At 43.0% G+C, this 17,764-nt stretch overlaps 1 protein-coding gene across 10 annotated transcripts in view; it reads left to right on the top strand.

Moving 5' to 3' along the window:
- The first annotated feature begins 1,321 nt into the window (after positions 1-1,321).
- ndrg4 (NDRG family member 4) overlaps positions 1,322-17,764 on the top strand; it is a 192,462-nt gene continuing 176,019 nt past the window's right edge. For 3 of the 10 annotated variants that reach the window (XM_078544009.1, XM_078544007.1, XM_078544014.1), the window contains exons 1-2: positions 12,720-12,841; positions 12,965-13,053. In XM_078544009.1, the coding sequence (XP_078400135.1) occupies positions 12,817-12,841; positions 12,965-13,053 (114 nt within the window). In that variant the 5' untranslated portion in view covers positions 12,720-12,816. Of the gene's footprint in view, positions 1,398-2,224; positions 2,537-3,280; positions 3,302-4,510; positions 4,623-12,719; positions 12,842-12,964; positions 13,054-17,764 lie in introns of those variants that run through there. The other 7 variants (XM_078544015.1, XM_078544010.1, XM_078544011.1 and 4 more) reach the window with 6 other exon arrangements.

Genomic DNA, 17,764 nt, shown 5'->3' with positions numbered 1-17,764 from the left:
CAATAGGTAGAGTGAGAATGCCTGGTTTGTCTGAGTATCTTTGCATCCTTTTTCAGTGAATATTGTATCGTAAATGGGTCTTCACTTGGTATTTATTACAGACTAGGTGTGAATAATCAGAAAATAATTATAGATGAGGAAGGCCAACAGCCCATCTTAATTCACCCATCCAGAGAGATCCTAATATTTTCCTCTCTGCAACATCCAATTGCTTCTTAAATTATTCAAATTTTTTGCCACTATAACTATAATGAAGGTTTCTGCCACATACTGATCACCCTTTCTATGAAGGAGAATTTCCTGATATTAGTCCTACAATTACCTTTTACTTGTTTGAACCATGCCCCCAGTTCTACTCTCACAGTTTAATGGAATGTACCCTTAACAATCTTATATGTTGCTGAAAAAGAAACATGCTGTCTTTTCAGCTTTCACTCATTGGGACAGATTTGCAAGAATACTAATTCTAAAGGGAACAATAATTTATACTGCATGAGAAGAGAGTGCTGATTCATTGGCAAGTGAATTCTGATTGCCATCTTGTATATCACTACAAGACCATTTTGATTCCAGGCTAAAAAGCCCGAATATTTATCATTTTCCTCAAACTCAGTGTCTGATGGTAGATTCCAGTAATTTCCCCACAAATTATATTAGTACACAGGTCGCTAGTTACCTTCTTTCTGTCTCCCACCCTTAAATAATAGTGTAATTTGCAATTTTTCAATCCTAAGGCACAATTTTTGAATCTAGTAAATATCTTTTTTTAATGATGCACACAGGCTGTCGACATTATAGCTGAGCTAACTTTATTGATAACACATCTTCCTAACATGGATACATATCTGCTGTATCTGAACTCTATCAAGACAGGCTCCAACATGTGCTATCTGATATTCAACCCCCAGGTCAGGTGACTCCCATATATAGTACACAGTACCATATAGTATCTAATGCTGGAGACCACAACCACAATTAGCGATTATCATGACAGGAAACTTTGAACATTTTTACCAGCTTCCTTTAATTCTCTGGTGTAGACACCAGGGGTAGGATTTTTAATGTGGGGTTGGGAACACAACATCTGGATGAATTCTGGGTCCTATGCTATGCCTGAGCTGTGGCACTCTTCTGAAATGATTTTTAAATTCAATTTGCCTAATTGGCCAGTAGGCGAATTCAGTGTCCATTGAAAGATGCCAATCGTCTTCATGAGGCAGGAGCTGTCTGCCTGGTGTCAATGGCAAAGGCAGGCAGCAGCCATGTTGCAGGTGCTGTTACCTTGCAGAAGAGAGCAGGCAGCTCCCTAGAGGACTGGCAGTGTCTTGCAAAGCAAGGGTCCATGGAGTGTAGATAATGAAGCACCGCTGGAACCAGTGTAAGAAGATCCAGAAAAGGTAAGTTGTAAATTAGTGGGGAGACTGTACCTGATGGCCCTGCAGTGAATCCAGCGGCTGCACCAGACTGTTCGTGTTTGCCAAATTGAGCATTCAAAATTGCATTCTGAACCGCATAGACCCCTAATGTGCTCCTTAAGGAGCTTAAGTGTTTCCTGCTCTCTCCAACTCTGCCCTTGCTGGCCCTTTGAAAATACAGCTTCAGAAGACTGCGTTCTAGATATTTTGTGGTGTTCTTAAGTCCTATTATTTTCTCCATTACTATGTTTTAAAACTTATATTAAATCCATAAAATTCTTCCCTTCTGAATTTATGCTGGCTTCTGTTATCACCTGCACAGATGAATACACAACCTTATTCTTTCATTCAACTCATTAATATATATGGTGAAAAGGTGAAAGCCCCTGTACAGATCCGTGGAGAACAATGTATAGGACAAGATTTGAACCCACTCGAAGCTCATCCACTTAATGAGTTAAAATCTGGAATGTGTCACATTTTACCGATCAGAGAACAAACCCATTAATTAGGTCATTGCTGCATAGATAACCATTAGGCTCACTCCAGATAATCAATGTCATTACATTGATGGGTCTGTATTTGGCTGTGCTTATTTTGTCATTTATTTCTGAATACAGGCACCATATTAGCTCATTTCAAATCTCCTGATACATCCCCACTGTCCATTCATTCCTTCAGAATGACTACCAGACAATGGTGTATCTGAGTCGAATAAGTGGGGTTGCTGGGTGTCTATTGGAGACTGGGTCTGGGCATCACTGGTGTCTGATAGTGATGCTGTAGAAGTGGGTGTCTCTTTGCTTGTCTCCCTGTGTCCTGGGTCACTGAGACAGGATTGTCACTCGGGTGTGAGTGACCAGCGACTGGAAACCTCTTTCCGCTGAGTGACTCCGACAGCGCTGAACAGAGCGGCCTCGGGAACCGTCCCCATCCCTACGAAGGTGGTGTGGAGCCGGAATCCCAACCCCGACAAGTCGGGTAAAAGTGGGCGGAAATTCCTGCGGAACTAAGATATTTATTTGCAGCGGAGTTGGGGGTCCGTTCCCTGATTCCGGTACCAGTCGATCAACAGGAGCTGCTCATTCCTGCCATTTCCTTAATCTTTTATCGGCAGTCGGGTGAGTTCAAGAGCAGGGAGCTTTCAATAATCAATAACTTCCTGTTCGTGTTAGCTTCGGGTTTGAAGTGTTTCGGTCTCTAGGTGACTTACAGGCCCTATAGTCTATTGTTGCTCATTGTTTTGGGTCAATTTTCTGCGAATTAATAGAATTTTAAGAAGTTCGAGTCAGTGGATATATAAGTTAGTTTGTATGTGCATTTAGAATATCTTTTATTAAGGGTATTTCTTCAGGTGTGAATGCAGTAAAACTTCAGTCTCGGGGACCCGTCCAATAAGAGCCTGGAACTGACTGGGGTTTGCTCCCACAGTTTGAGATGCTGGACATTAACCACTAAGAATAAACTGTGGTTGTTGGGTGAGAGCAGGAAATATTTTTTCCAAAAATATACTTTATTAATAAAACTTGTAAAATAATATTACATCCGACATTACAAAGGGCAGTACAGATCAGTTTGTTTCAGTACAGTATTTCTTGCCATTACAGGTTATATTTAGAATAGGCATTTACATTTCATGTCAAACATTGCTGCATAAAGTTTGAGGTGTTTCACTCAGGTTCCAGCCCCTTGGTATACTATTGCAGGAAGGCCTTAGACAATGGCCTTTCCCTGTTGAGCCTTTGCGGCAGCTGCCACAAACATTAGTGCATCCTTCAGCACATAGTTCTGGACCTTGGAATGTGCCAGTGTGCAACACTGGGTTGCTAACAGCTCTTTCCACCGAAAGACCAGCAAGTTTCAAGTGGACCAGACAGCGTCTTTCAGTGAGTTGATGGTCCTCCAGCAGCGGTTGTTTATAATAGAGTTCATCCCTTGGGAACAGTCTGTGGAGGATTCTGCTGTTTGTTCTGCAGCTGCTCGGAATTAACCTCTCAACATAGTTTTATGAAAATTTCCCACTTGCGCAAAGAACAGGAGACAGATGGCCCCTGTGTAACCCCATCCCAGGAAGGAGTCAAACACCTTAAGAGAGTGGAAGGGGATAAGGGTGACAATGTTAACAATTATTTTTGAAACATTTTATTATGAGGACCTTGCATTGCTATGTTAATTGTCTTTTAAATTATTTCTGCAATTCTTGAAGCTAACAGAAACATGACATTTCATTTTGTTGTGGAGTTAATTTGAATACAATTTGGTCTGCTGTTACATAGTAACTTCTCTGTTGTGCTGGGTTACCTTCCATTTACAGCACACATCATTAGGGGCTGTTAACTGAATTCACGTTTGCAATGTTACTACAGCAGATGAAGGTAAATTATGCATGTAGAAGTGATAATAGAAATACTGACACACTCTCTGCAATGCTATATTGTTTCTTTTGACCTGTTGTCAGTGCATACATATAGTAGTTGATTTTAAGATACACATGGGCTGTCATAGTAGGACCGCCTAGTCAGGATTAAAACTGGGCGAGCAGACCATAGGTCAGGTGGGCAAACATGAGACCATTTAACCCTCTATTCTGTTTGCAGATTTTCAGGGAAGTAAATTTAGAGCTCAGAAGTGAGTGGCCTAATAGACAGGCGACGACGTTATGATTTTGAGTTATAACTTTGCTTTTGTTTTGTTGAAAAGTATGCTTTATTTTAAAGTTCCTTTTATAAGTTATGTCTTTCTTGGGGGAAGTGTGTAAATTTATCCTTTTTATCTTGATGACACTGGAGCAACCTATGGGTCATCCTTATGGATTATTTTAAAATATGGACATGAAGAGGAGAGAATGGAGGAATATCAGAATATTTTGGCTAAAGGTTCTGACCCAGTGAGTGCTTGATGTCGAGACAGCTGAAAAGACTGTGGTTGGAGAGAGACGCTGACAAGTCCAAAACAGAGACGGGAGTGAGCATGGAGAAGGATTCCATTAAAGACAGATAACAAATGTTGAAGTGAGGAATGCAGCCAGAGAGGAAGGAGGAAGTGATGGCCTCAGCAAGAAGCCAACAAAACAAACAGGACCAATCAGCCAAAAGTGACAGCGTGAATTAGGCAGTGAGGATCATAGAGCATGAAAATATGAATAGCAAATGATCATTCTGGAAAGAAGAGACAGAAGACATATTAGAAAGGAGAGAGATCAGAAAAGTAAAGAACTTGAATTGCTGTATTTCAGATCATGTTAATTTATCTCATGGCAAGAATTCAAACAGAGAGTGGAAACAAGATGAGTAGGAAATGGGAAAGAGGATATTAAAGGCAAAACCTGAGGTTGGTAAGGCTTTTAAAAAGAAGTGGTATTTTCTTAGGTTCATTGTTACCACTTAGCTTTTATTTCTATGTTAAAAATTTAATTTAAACTCTGTTAGAACACTGAGAATGTTTGGGCTCCACATATTGGAAGGAAATTAAGCTTTAAAGAGGGTATAAAGCAGGTGCAATAGAATGCTTAAATGAGGATATAAACTATAAAGATAGAAAAAGTGGGTAATTTTTCATTAGAACAATGCAGATTGAACAATCCTATGAAAGAAGTGTTTAAAGTTATGGACATGACGCATAGAAAACAATTTCCAGTAGTTGAGGGGTCAAGAATGAAAGCTGTTTGAGAAAAGATTAAATATAAGAGATTTGGGGCTTGAGAAATTTCTACTGTGAGACTGTGAAATTCATTTCCGGGGCTAGCGGCTAAGGCAGAAACTATGTCAATGTTCAAGATTAGACTGGATAGATGGATGAAGGGAAAGAGGGTGAAGAGAAAGAGGAATTCATTTGTTTGCGGTGGGGGTGGGGTGGTGGGGGGGGTAAGTAAATACCACATGGGCTGTTCGGACTGAATGACCTATTTGGATGTTTCAATTTGTATGTGGTAACAAGCTGGTGTACAACACAACTGCTCAGTTTTTTAAAAAGCTGTGAAACCTAGTTGTAAGGCAAAGACCCTGAATGCAGGATGCCACCCAGGACGAGAAGAGTAGCCGACAATTTTTTCATTCAAAGAGTAGTAGCGGGGAGATACTAGGATGGGGTTTTAAAAGGCTGTTCTTTTTATAGGACAGTGGATAACCGGGAGTGAGTTACAGGCTGTGATCTCATCAATAGGTGAAGATGGTTTACATTTAGTACAATGGATGTCATGAGTAATTTATAGAATGGAATCAGTTCAAGGGGTTCAGGTGAGATGGCAAACCATAATGCAAAACTCCAATAGTTCATAATTTTCATTTAAATTCTGATTTTAGACTATTGCTTTGAATATTCTCCCTAATATTTGTTCTTGGAGTATATACTCAGCATGTGTTGTTTCTGAGCTTTGGGTTTTATTTTCTGTTAGTTTTTTCACCAGTTCTATCTTGCACCATGCTCTGTGTGTACAATACTATGGTGTTCACAGAGTATTAATATATTGTAACACTAATGTGAGTATTGTTGAGCTTTATTGTGCAAGATAAGGAGAAGGTTAGAGCATTATCTCATGTTCTGAGTTTGGGGCCCCCTGCTTTTAAACAATGCATCCCCCTTTCTTGACCCTCTCTGGTGCAAACACCATGTGCAGCTGAGATGGAGGGTTGATTACCAGCTCCCAGCCCTCTGCTCAAGCTGCTTGGATTAAGCTTGGCAGCTAAGAGATGTGAGTACACTTTAGGAGCAATTCTTCATGTGTGGGAGTTGGTGGGAGACAGTGCATTCTGTCCCTTAGTTCCCCATAACAGCATGGCTGAGTGTGATAGATGAGTGCATCAATGGTGCCAGGCTACTGTTCTCTGTCTGCTATGATTATAGTTAATATAATGGTTTTGACTGAACCTGCAGTCTGATTTGAACATACAACAGTATGCTCAGAAACAACGCACACTGAGTATATACTCCAAGAACAAATATTAGGGAGATTATTCAAAGCAATAGTCTAAAATCAGAATTTAAATGAAAATTATAAACTATTGGAGTTTTGCATTATGGTTTTGACTGAACCTGCAGTCTGATTTGAACTAATATTTGTCAGACAGGTGCAATGTTGGTCTTCAGGCTTTAGGGTTAAGGGTGAAAATGCAGCCCAGACAGTGAGATAAATAAAATAATACATTTGTTAAATTGTACCTTATGTTGAAGTATCTTAGTGCTTCCCACAATTATTAACTTTTGGAGTAGTGACTTATCATGTAGGATTGACTTCTCACTCTGCTTGCATAAGGACGCTGCCTAAAATGAATTTAAATGGCCTTAAACTGGTTTATATTGAGCACAAATCCACAGTACAAAAACTGCCCGTAATTCAGCATGGACTTGAACTAAACGTCTGCAGCAGGAATCAGAAAATTTCAAAACTGAGATTGATTGCTTTTTGTTATTGAAGGTTACAGAACCAAGGCAGGGTACAGATACAGATATGATACAGATCAGCCATGCTCTAATTAAATGGTGGAACGAGTTCAAGGGCTGAATGGCCTATTCCTGTTCATATGAGTAACCCTCTATGTGGAGGATCCTGGCTGTGAACATACATCTGCCACTCCACAGTGCAATTCACAGCTCTTGGGAATTACATAACATTTACAGCAAAGAAACAGGCCATTTGGCCCGACAGGTCAATACCAGTAATTATTCTCCACATGAACCTCCCCTCACCTTACTTCATTTACATACCCTTCTATGCTTTTCTCCACCATGCACTTAACTAGTTTCCCCTAAAATACATTTATGCTATTCATATCAACTACTCTCTGTGGTAATATGTTCCATGTTCTAAATGCTCACTGGGTAAACAAGTTTCTCCTGAATTCCATTTTTACATTTATTAGTGATTATCTTATATTTATGGACCCTGTTTTTGGATTCTTCTGTGTACCCTCTCAAACCTCTTCAAAATTTTAAAAGACCTTTTATTTGGACATCTCTCAGCCTTCTATATTCTGAAGAGCTCCAGCCTGTTCAGTTTTTTACATTAGAAAAGCATGGGACAATAAATTACATTACCCTGCATTTCTAGAAGATGTTATCTCAAAGTAAACCTACCACTAAAGAAGTTGGTTAACACTATTGGATTGTGCGAATTACACCTAGTATCCTGAAGGGCATCCAAAACAAAAACAGAATTACCTGGAAAAACTCAGCAGGTCTGGCAGCATCGGTGGAGAAGAAAAGAGCTGATGTTTCGGGTCCACATGACCCTTCAACAGAACTGAAGTATAGTTAGGAGAGAGGTGAAATATAAGCTGGTTTAAGGTGGGGGGCGGGGGCAGAGAGAAGTTGAGGGTGGGGTGGTTGTGGGGACAAGCAAGCAGTGATAGGAGCAGATAATCAAAAGATGTCACAGACAAAAGGATCAAAGAGGTGTTGAAGGTGGTGATATTATCTAAGAAAAGTGCTAATTAAGAATGGATGGCAGGATACTCAAGGTACAGCTCTAGTGGGGGTGGGGTGGAAAGACTAACAAGGTATTAGTTGTAGATTTAAAAATAATGGAAATAGGTGGGAAAAGAAGAATCTATATAAATTATTGGAAAAAAAACAAAAGGGAGGGGGAAGAAATGGGGTGGGGATGGGGGGAGGGGGAGTTTAAGATCTAAAGTTGTTGAATTCAGTATTCAGCCCGGAAGGCTGTAAAGTGCCTAGTCGGAAGATGAGGTGCTGTTCCTCCAGTTTGCGTTGGGCTTCACTCGAACAATGCAGCAAGCCAAGGACAGACATGTGGGCAAGAGAGCAGAGTGTTAAAATGGCAAGCGACAGGGAGGTCTGGGTCTTTCTTGCGGACAGACTGCAGGTGTTGTGCAAAGCGGTCGCCCAGTTTGCGTTTAGTCTCTCCAATGTAGAGGACATCTTCCGTCTAGGCACTTTACAGCCTTCCGGGCTGAATATTGAATTCAACAACTTTAGGTCTTAAACTCCCCCTCCCCCCATCCCCACCCCGTTTCTTCCCCCTCCCTTTTGTTTTTTTTTTCAATAATTTATATAGATTCTTCTTTTCCCACCTATTTCCATTATTTTTAAATCTACAACTAATACCTTGTTAGTCTTTCCACCCCACCCCCACTAGAGCTGTACCTTGAGTATCCTGCCATCCATTCTTAATTAGCACTTTTCTTAGATAATATCACCACCTTCAACACCTCTTTGATCCTTTTGTCTGTGACATCTTTTGATTATCTGCTCCTATCACTGCTTGCTTGTCCCCACAACCACCCCACCCTCAACTTCTCTCTGCCCCCGCCCCCCACCTTAAACCAGTTTATATTTCACCTCTCTCCTAACTATACTTCAGTTCTGTTGAAGGGTCGTGTGGACCCGAAACGTCAGCTCTTTTCTTCTCCACCGATGCTGCCAGACCTGCTGAGTTTTTCCAGGTAATTCTGTTTTTGTTTTGGATTTCCAGCATTCCCAGTAGCTTTTTGTTTTTATCCTGAAGGGCATGATTGGAAAAATTCAAACCATGAGACTGTAGGTGTGTTTCTAGCAGCTGCCTGAAGAAGCACCTAATTCATTTGACATAGCCCAGAGAAGAATCCAGCGGTTTCTTATAAATACAGGGGGAAGTAAGTGAAAAATTATTCCACCTCTCATGCAATGCGTTTCATAGAATCATAAAACACAGGAAGAGGCTATTTGACCCATCATGCCTGTGCCAGTTCTGAAAGGGTTATCCAATTATTCCCATTCCCCTCTCTTTCTCCACAGTCCTGCTAGCCTTAAAAGGTCAGAGAGCTGTTAAATGAAATCATGCTGTTTGTTTTGTTACTGCAGGGTAAGAATTACTGACTGTGTAACTCTGTAAACTTGTTATTTATTCAAGAGGGCAAGAATTACTCACAACTATATGGAGTTTATGCTTATTTTGTAAGTTAAGAATTATGTACTGTATAACTGTACAAGGTTGCTGTTTATTCAAAACAAAAACAGAATTACCTGGAAAAACTCAGCAGGTCTGGCAGCATCGGTGGAGAAGAAATCAGTTAACGTTTTGGGTCTTCATGACCCTTCGGCAGTAGCTTTTAGCTTTTTGTTTTTATTATTATTGCTGTTTATTCAGTAGGCTGAGTTACCAACTAATTGTAGAGTAGCTTGTTCAGTCATATGAAGATTGTTCACTGAATTATTAAGCAGAGTAATATTACTCTCTCATGGACAATTTATTAAACAGAGGATGGGTTATGCACTAGCATTTTGCTGCTATTTACTCAGAAAGGTAAGGGTAACTGTGTAACTGTATGGAGACCTTTATTCAACAGAGAAGCTCTACTTTAACTTTATGGCATTACTGTTTATTCAGCAGGATAAGACTTCTTTATTGCACACCTCTGTGGAGCTTTTCATTCAGTAGGGGCTTGCTGTGTTACCACTGGGAGTTGTGCAGAAGTATTCTGGGATAACTTTTGAATTGGCATTTTTACTTGGAAATGCCTGTTCCCTGTTCAGTTAAGAGTAGGGAGTCATTACAAAATCAAGGACATAAACTGATATATTGTACTGCCAACCACCTGCCACTCACTGACACCCTCTTCATTTTGAGGGGTCCTTTCATAACTCCTAAACCTAGAGACTGGAGGATTGGGGGAGGCAGAATCATCCAAGACGACCTCAACATTGAGATTGGCTTGTTCAACTGCACATATGTGGTATCGCTTTTTGGAGGGGGATTTGTCAGAATTGTTTCTTCAAGTGTATAAACAGGGTTATATCGATATGGATTGAATGATCAATCAGCTATTGCATCTTTGGCTGCCATTTGAATGCGTTCAATCTTAACCCTGACATTGGTCTCAAAATTTAGCTTGCTTGTGTCTGAGCATTGTACTGACTAAAGGAGCCTTGTTGGAGTTGCTGGACAGTGAGTTCAACCATGGGCATTGGCACACCTCACTGATCCACTGCCTCACATCACTACCACCAGTGTTCTGAAACTGGTCGCTGGGAGGTGTGAGAGAGCTGTCTAGGTGACTTTCCATTCGGTTTTCTCTTCCTCCTCATCCTGAAAACACGTGGCATACTTTCAGCGCCTCCACCTGTAGTGCAAACTAAGGTCAGCAACTCCGTGGAGCAACTGTAGCCAGGAATACCACACGTCCTGGTCAAAGTGTTACTACTGATGGAGAGAGCAGATTGAAATCACACCAGTAAACCTTTTGTTCTTGTGGCAAGAGAAACCTTAAGTGTGTAGATACGTAGGTAAATAAGAAAAAGAAAGAAGTTGCATTTATACAGTATTTTTCATGATCCCAGGATGTTCCAAAGTGCTTTACAACCAATAAAGTACATTTTAAGGGCAGAATTTTCTGCTCATCGGGTGGACGCCGACCAGACCTGAACGAGCGTTAAATGACACGCGATATTTCGGTCAGCGGACACGCGCGGGAGTCAGCAATGCACCCACAGACAATTAACAGGCCAATAAGGCCATTAAGGATCTAATTGAATTAAATTTTTCAGGCGAAAAGGGCAAGTGGCCTTTGGATTTTTTGTGAAACCTCATCCACGGGTGGGATGAGGTTTCGTTTCATCACTTAAAAAAAAATTAAAAAATTTCAAACTAATTTCTAACATGTCCCTGCTCATGTGACAGAGTCACATGAGGGGACATGTTTTTAACATTTAAAAATTTTTTCTTTTATATTTTCATACATCTCACCTCTCTGAGGCAACTCTGTGCCTCAGGGAATTTTTCCTGCACGCACTCGTAAACTTGTGTGCTCTCCCTCCTCCCCCCCACCCCCCACACAGACAGCACTGAGTGCTGCAGCACGCAATACACACTGGGCGGGCCTTAATCGGCCTGCCAGTGTGAAATTGCGGGCGGGCCCCGATCATGGGCGGCTTCCCAACTGTTCCTGCTCACCCCCGCCGAGTCTAACCGACGAGGGCAAAATTCTGTCCAAAGTGTTGTCAATGATGTAATGTAGGAAACATGGCAGCCAATTTTGTGCCATAAACAGGAGAAAGTTGGACAGTCCAGCAGTTAGGTGTGCTCTCACCTGAATTAGGAGGTTCTGGGTTCAAAATCCACCCCAGGTCTTGAGGACATATTCTAGGCTGACATTTTAGTGCAGTACTGAGGAAGTGCTACACTGTTAGAGGTATCATCTTTTGGAATGGGAGATTAAACCAAGGTACTGTCTGGCTCCTCAGGAGGATGTAAAAGATCCCATGCCATTGTTCAAAGAAAAGCAGGAAAGTTCTCCCTATGACCTGACCAACATTTAACCTTCAGTCAACATCACTAGATTATCTGGCCATTTATTTCATTGCTGACTATGGGACCTTGCTGTGCACAAATTGACCACAATGTTGCAGCAGGGTCTACCCTTCAAAAGTACTACTTTGGCTGTGAAAAGTTTGGAATTTCCTCAATTCATGAAAGGCACTCTATAAATTAAACAAAAACAGAAAATGCTGGAAAAACCCAGCAGGTCTGGCAGCATCTGGAGAGAGAAACAGAGTTAACATTTCGAGTCCAATAAGACTCTTCTTTGGAAGATCCTTCCAGTTCCGAAGAATAATTAATTCTGTTTCTCATTCCATGGATGCTGCCAGACTTGCTAAGTTTTTTCAGCATTTTCTATTTTTATTTCAGATTTCCAGCATCTACAGTATTTTCTTTTACTCTATAAATGTAAGTTATTTTTTCTTAGTAAACAACCTATAAAAACCTATTGTGAAATGAGGTTGAGTTCCTATTTAAATGGAGGAGACTGAATGTCACTTTGGTTCCAGTTTAAAGAATAGTTTATTTAGATATAATGTTCTCTTTAAATGCAGCAAATTTTAGGGCTTTTAAATGGAGCAAGCTTTATTTCTGTATGTTTCCCCTTTAAATGACACAGATTATGCATCAACATTTATCAAACTGTAAAAACTGCTGCAAATATTGACACCCTCCTGGATGCAGTTTGACCTAAAATCACTAATTCATGTTGCTCGCATTGTAACTGAAACATCATGTTGATGTTGGAATAACAGTGCAAAGACAGAAATCCAGATTGTAGATGGAGTTTGTAGATACTCTGGGGTAACCTTGCGGACCGCATTTTTGGAAACCAGTGCTGCATGCTACTTGAGCTTTCCTTTAAATTGCGTAGTTGGTATACCATTGGGTTTCCCCTTTAAACGGAACAGACTGAGCATCAGTTGACCTCCCCTTTAAATGGAGTCGCTGCATACAGGATGATTTCCCCTTTAAGACACGGACAGTGTATCGTTCAAGCTGCCCTGTCACTGTAACACACTGCAGGTTCCACCTACTGGCTAACTGGGGCAGCCACTCTGGAGTTGGAGCCGTGGAGGAAACATTCACTAGCTTCCCCTTTCTCCTTGAAAACAGCAGGGTTCTGCAGCGCACACATAGGTGGGAAACATGGGCAAGCACCACATATTAAAGGGTCAGTCTTCCAGTGATCTAAATTCTGTGTTGGATTTCAAAAAAGAAAGACGCTTTGCTAAAATGATCAGTAAGTGTCCCAGTTGTTGTCTGGTAACATTGCTCTGTGTTGTGGGTGTTACAGGATTTGACTGGCACAGATTGGAAATGGCTGGACTGCAGGAGTTACGAATGACAGAGGAGAAGCCTCTGCTGCGGGAGCAGATGTCAATGGTGAGTCACGTAAGATTTGATTAAAAACAAATGTCTCAGAGACCCTTTGATGGGTCAGCTTATTGAAAGTCATCGATACTTGCATCTCCTTTCAATAACTGATTTGTGATTTTGAAATCCTTTCCTCAGCGCTTTACAATGCTTGCCTATTTCTTAATTATAACCCCTTTGCATCTTAATTAATGCAATTCCACATCAGTCCCTCTGGTTGTTTTAAGAATGCTTGCTTTAATCTTGCCCTAGTTTCCATTAATGCAGCTCCTGTATGCTGTACTGGTGAACTGGGTGTCACCTGTCTCCCCCTACCCCCCAACATGTGCATAAGTAGGGGAATTAAAATAAATCAGGTCTGTATTGATTTCACTGAGCTCAGCAGAGGCAGCGATAGGGGTACTGCCATTGGCCTTGAGGCCTGTGAATTAAGGAGAGAGGGGGAAAAAAAGCATCTGGGCTGCTTTTCCTAATTGCTGTCCGGTGATCCTGACGTGTGTACATGAATGTGTGGTATGGGCCCTATTGTGCTCAGCTATGAAGGGCCTTCTCATAATCATATAATGTGACAGGGTAATGTTTCTATTACTGGACCAGTAATCCAGAGCCCTCGATTAACAATCGAAGAATGAGAGTTCAAATCCTGCCATCACTGTTTGAATATTTTAACTCTGTCCTTTTTTTAGAAAGATCTGGAAGTGAAAGACTGGTATCAATTTAAAAACAAAAAGCGATTGAAATTGCTGGATTGTTATAAAAACCCAACTGGCTCACTAATGTCATCTAGGGAAGGAAACCTGTTGCCCTACACTATCTGGCCTATGTGTGACTCCAATCCCTCGCTAATGTAGTTGATTCTTTATTGCCCTCTAAAGTGACCAAGCACATTCACAGGTTAACTAGGGATAGGCATTAAACTCTTGTCTTGCCATTCTGTGGCGCATGTGATTCCTTCCACTTGTCAGTGTATGTCTGCACATTATCTAGGCCTTGTTTGCAGGCTAGCATGGGCTGCTTTACTTTCTGTGGTGTTGTGCATGAAGCTGAAAACTCTCGAATCACCAGTGGAGTTATGATTGTTCCTGAATACTCTTAAGATCACCGGTGAATGGTCCTCACTTGACCTTGTGGTGGAGCAGGCTCATTAACAAAGCAGTGGAAATGGTTGGGCCTAGGACACTTCCATGAGGAACTACTGCAATAAAATCTGGGACTCTGACGACTGGTCTCTCACAATCACAACCATATTCCTTTGCATCAGTTATGCCTCCAGCTATTAGAGGGTTTTTCTTTTGAACCTCTTTGGACCGTATTTTCATGAAGTCTTACCGACTCCGTGAACTTTTAAAAATGGTGGGTGAGACCTGATTGCAGAAATCCCACCCCCATTTCCAAAAGTTCTAATTTTTCTTGGTATTGGAAAGGGGGCTGGGCCTGACTCCCACACAGGAAGAAAACCCAAACACAGCAGGGCCATTTGAACTCAGTGCTGAATTTAAACAGGTCCTATTTTGGCCCTTGGGGTGGCCTTTACCCGCAGTGTGGGAGTCATGAATTGATGGAGTAGACGTAAACACTCTTGAAGGGCAGATATAATTTGTATAACTGTCATGATCTGAAGTTTTTTAAATACAATGCTCTTTAAACTTCAAAAAAAGTTCACTGAGTTTAAAAAACTGCCTTGATTGACGAGTGTAAGTTAGAAATGAAAGTAGCGTCTGGTTGTGTAGTTTCAATAGAGCTGTTTGACATTTCCCTAAGGGCTGTCGTTGTCATCACGAATGCTTAGCTGAGTTTCAAAAGCGATAATTATCTCAGCTGTTCTGAGTTCACAGATTGGCAGTTTAACGCAGTATTAAAGGATTAGCTGCCTTTGCGGGGGTCTGAATAGAAATTTTTTGTTTTTATTAGAGATTAGAAAGATCTGGAAGATCTTGTCGCATGGTCAAGACAGGCAGCCCACAATTTCAAAAACCTCATCCAAGGGCAGGATTAAAAAGGGTCAGTAGCATTGCTAGTGTGAGTAGTGAGGAATTTGGTAGATACTTTGCTGCTGATGACTTATTGGTACTTGGCAGCTTCATCTCTGTTTGGCGCTTCATTGTTAGCATTTCCAGGCTTAATTTCAGGACTCCTTGGTGTCTCAAAAGGCCCATAGGAGATGCTGACTGTGTGGACCCTTCCAGGTAACAAACAGCCTTCCGTTACCCTGGTAATGGGGATTGTGGTCTCCGCTGGTGGCATCTCCTCTGAGGAGGAAGAGAGGGGAAGAATGGAGAGGAGGCCAGGTGTCCCAATGCAGCTTCCAGGCAAGGGACCTGTGGGAGGAGAGGTGCAAGCACAAAGGGCGCAGAGTCAGCCAGAAGTCCAAGGCAGAAGGGGCCGCAGAAGACGCCACTATCCTGCTGCCAGGGTTTACAGGTGGCAATGCAACTACCTCAATATGTCCGAGGTGCAATGCCGAAGGAGGCTCCACCTCTCAAGGGAGAGGGTGACCTCCATTTGTCACATGATTGGGCCAGAGATCAGCTCTGACTGTGTGGGTGGACACCCCATGCCAGTGGCTCTGAAGGTCACGGCGGCCCTCAACTTCTATGCCTCTGCCTCTTTCCAGGGGTCAGTAGAGGATCTTTGTGGAGTCTCCCAATCAGCTGTCCACAGTTGCGCCAAGCTGGTGACAGAAGCTCTGTTCAAGTTGGTACTGACCTTTATTCTTTACCGCATGGATGAGGCTAGCCAGGCTGAGCGAGCCAGAGTGTTTGCAGCGATTGCTGGGTTCCCCTGCATCCAGGGTGCAATCGACTGCACACATGGCCATCAAGGTGCCTGTGGGTCAGCCGGGTGCCTTCATCAACAGGAAGGGATTCCACTCCATGAATGTGCAGATAGTGTGTGACCGCAGGATGCAGATTCGCAAGTCCATGCAAAGTACACTGGCAGCTCCCATGATACTTATATCCTCAGACACTCCCAGGTGCGAGTCTCTTCAGTGCTCCAGCCCAACTAGATGGATGGCTGCTGGATGACAAGGGCTATCCGCTGATGAGGTGACTCATGACGCCTCTCCGCCACCCAAGAACATAGGCAGAGAAGTGTTACAATACGAGTCATGCCTCCACAAGGGCGGTGATAGAGAGGACCATAGGTCTTCCCAAGATGCGCTTCCGATGCCTAGACCGTTCAGGGGGAGCACTACAATACCCTCCAGAGTGGGTGTCACTGATAGTGGTTGCATACTGTGCTCTCCACAATCTGGCACTGGCAAGGGGGGACCCACTGGAGGAAGAGGATTTTGACGCAGCTGCACGGGCCACAGATGATGATTCCAGTAGTGAGTCAGAAGACGAGCACAGTGAGGAGAACACTGAGGGCATGGTAACCTCCAGGGAGGCAGGGACGCCTTGATCCAATGCTCCCTTCAGGTAGGCTACCAAAGATCAGCTTCAACCTCATGCCTGGGCTTCTGCCTCCATCCTGGATGTCTGAAATGACCCTTTTATTTGCGCCCAAAGTCCACTCAGTGCCTGTACAATAAATTTTCGAGCCACCCAAATCCAGTTTTACATACTAGCACACCTAGCACCACATTAAATAAAAAAGGTGAAGCATACTCAGGCCATTACGACAAACGAAAATTGATCTCATGTTGACACTCCAAACAAATTAACAGACTCTTCTCTGGTCTTCAACGTCAGACCAGTTAAAATAAACAAAACATTGCACAACAGAAGATCACCGTGACCAGTCCCTCTTGTGCTCACGGTGCCTTAAACTTACGTTTGTGAGTGCTATGTCTTGCTGCTCCGCCCTCGCTGGCACCGGCATTGGAGGTAGCCAAGTCTTGTTGGCCTTGATGACCTTGGCAGTCATCCTCTGGCCAGTTGAGCCTGTGCTGACCCTGCTTGGGATGGAGTGGCCAGTGCCATGGCTGGCATCTGCCCTGTTGCTGCAGCCTCATCAGATGTCACGGTCACTGGCAGAGGGGTGGAGGAGCTGCTGCCGTCATCCAGAGCGCCCTGAGAGGAGCCTGCAGAGGCGACAGGCAGATTGTGCACCAACGTGAGGTCACTCTGGACCTCGCTGCTCACCATTGATGGATGGGCATCTAGCTGGAATACTGGGTGCCTCATCCATCTCCCATACAGACACTGACCACCTGAGGGCTTTCAGGTCCGAGCGCAACCCCAGGAATCCCTGATTCTGTTCCTGGAGCTGCCCCTACATGGGAGTTGCCACTGTCTCAATGGAGGAGGCAGTGTGCTTGGCCATGAGAGTCACCGCAGTGCTCATGCTCCCCATGACCTCCTTTATAATGGAGACCATGGCACACAAACCCTTATGGATCTCTGCCAGATCCATCCAGCATCTGCCGCCTAATGGACGATTCCAGAGGCTCATCATCTGCCTTCGACTCAGTATCGTCCTGGTCTCCAGCGGTCCTCCAACTGCTGGCGCCATGGGCACACTCTGCCTCCGCCTGCACCCTCAAGTGAGTGTGAAGTACCCTCACCGCTGTGTACTGGCACTAGCCAAAGATCTAATGCCCATCAAGGTGCTGGTATCTGCACTGGTGCCTTATTCAGAGAGTGGGTGTGACGCGGGCGTTTCTAGAGCCTAGGAGGGCTTCTGGCATCAGGGTGGGTCTTCGGGGTCCTGCAATTCGGTGCGTGGTGCTAAACCTAAGGGAGAACAATGACATGTCATTACTTTAAGTCATCAC

The sequence above is a fragment of the Cetorhinus maximus genome, chromosome 6 (assembly GCF_964194155.1).
Source record: "Cetorhinus maximus chromosome 6, sCetMax3.hap1.1, whole genome shotgun sequence".
Lineage (NCBI taxonomy): Eukaryota > Metazoa > Chordata > Chondrichthyes > Lamniformes > Cetorhinidae > Cetorhinus > Cetorhinus maximus.
This window is presented reverse-complemented; position numbering and strand designations above follow the sequence as displayed.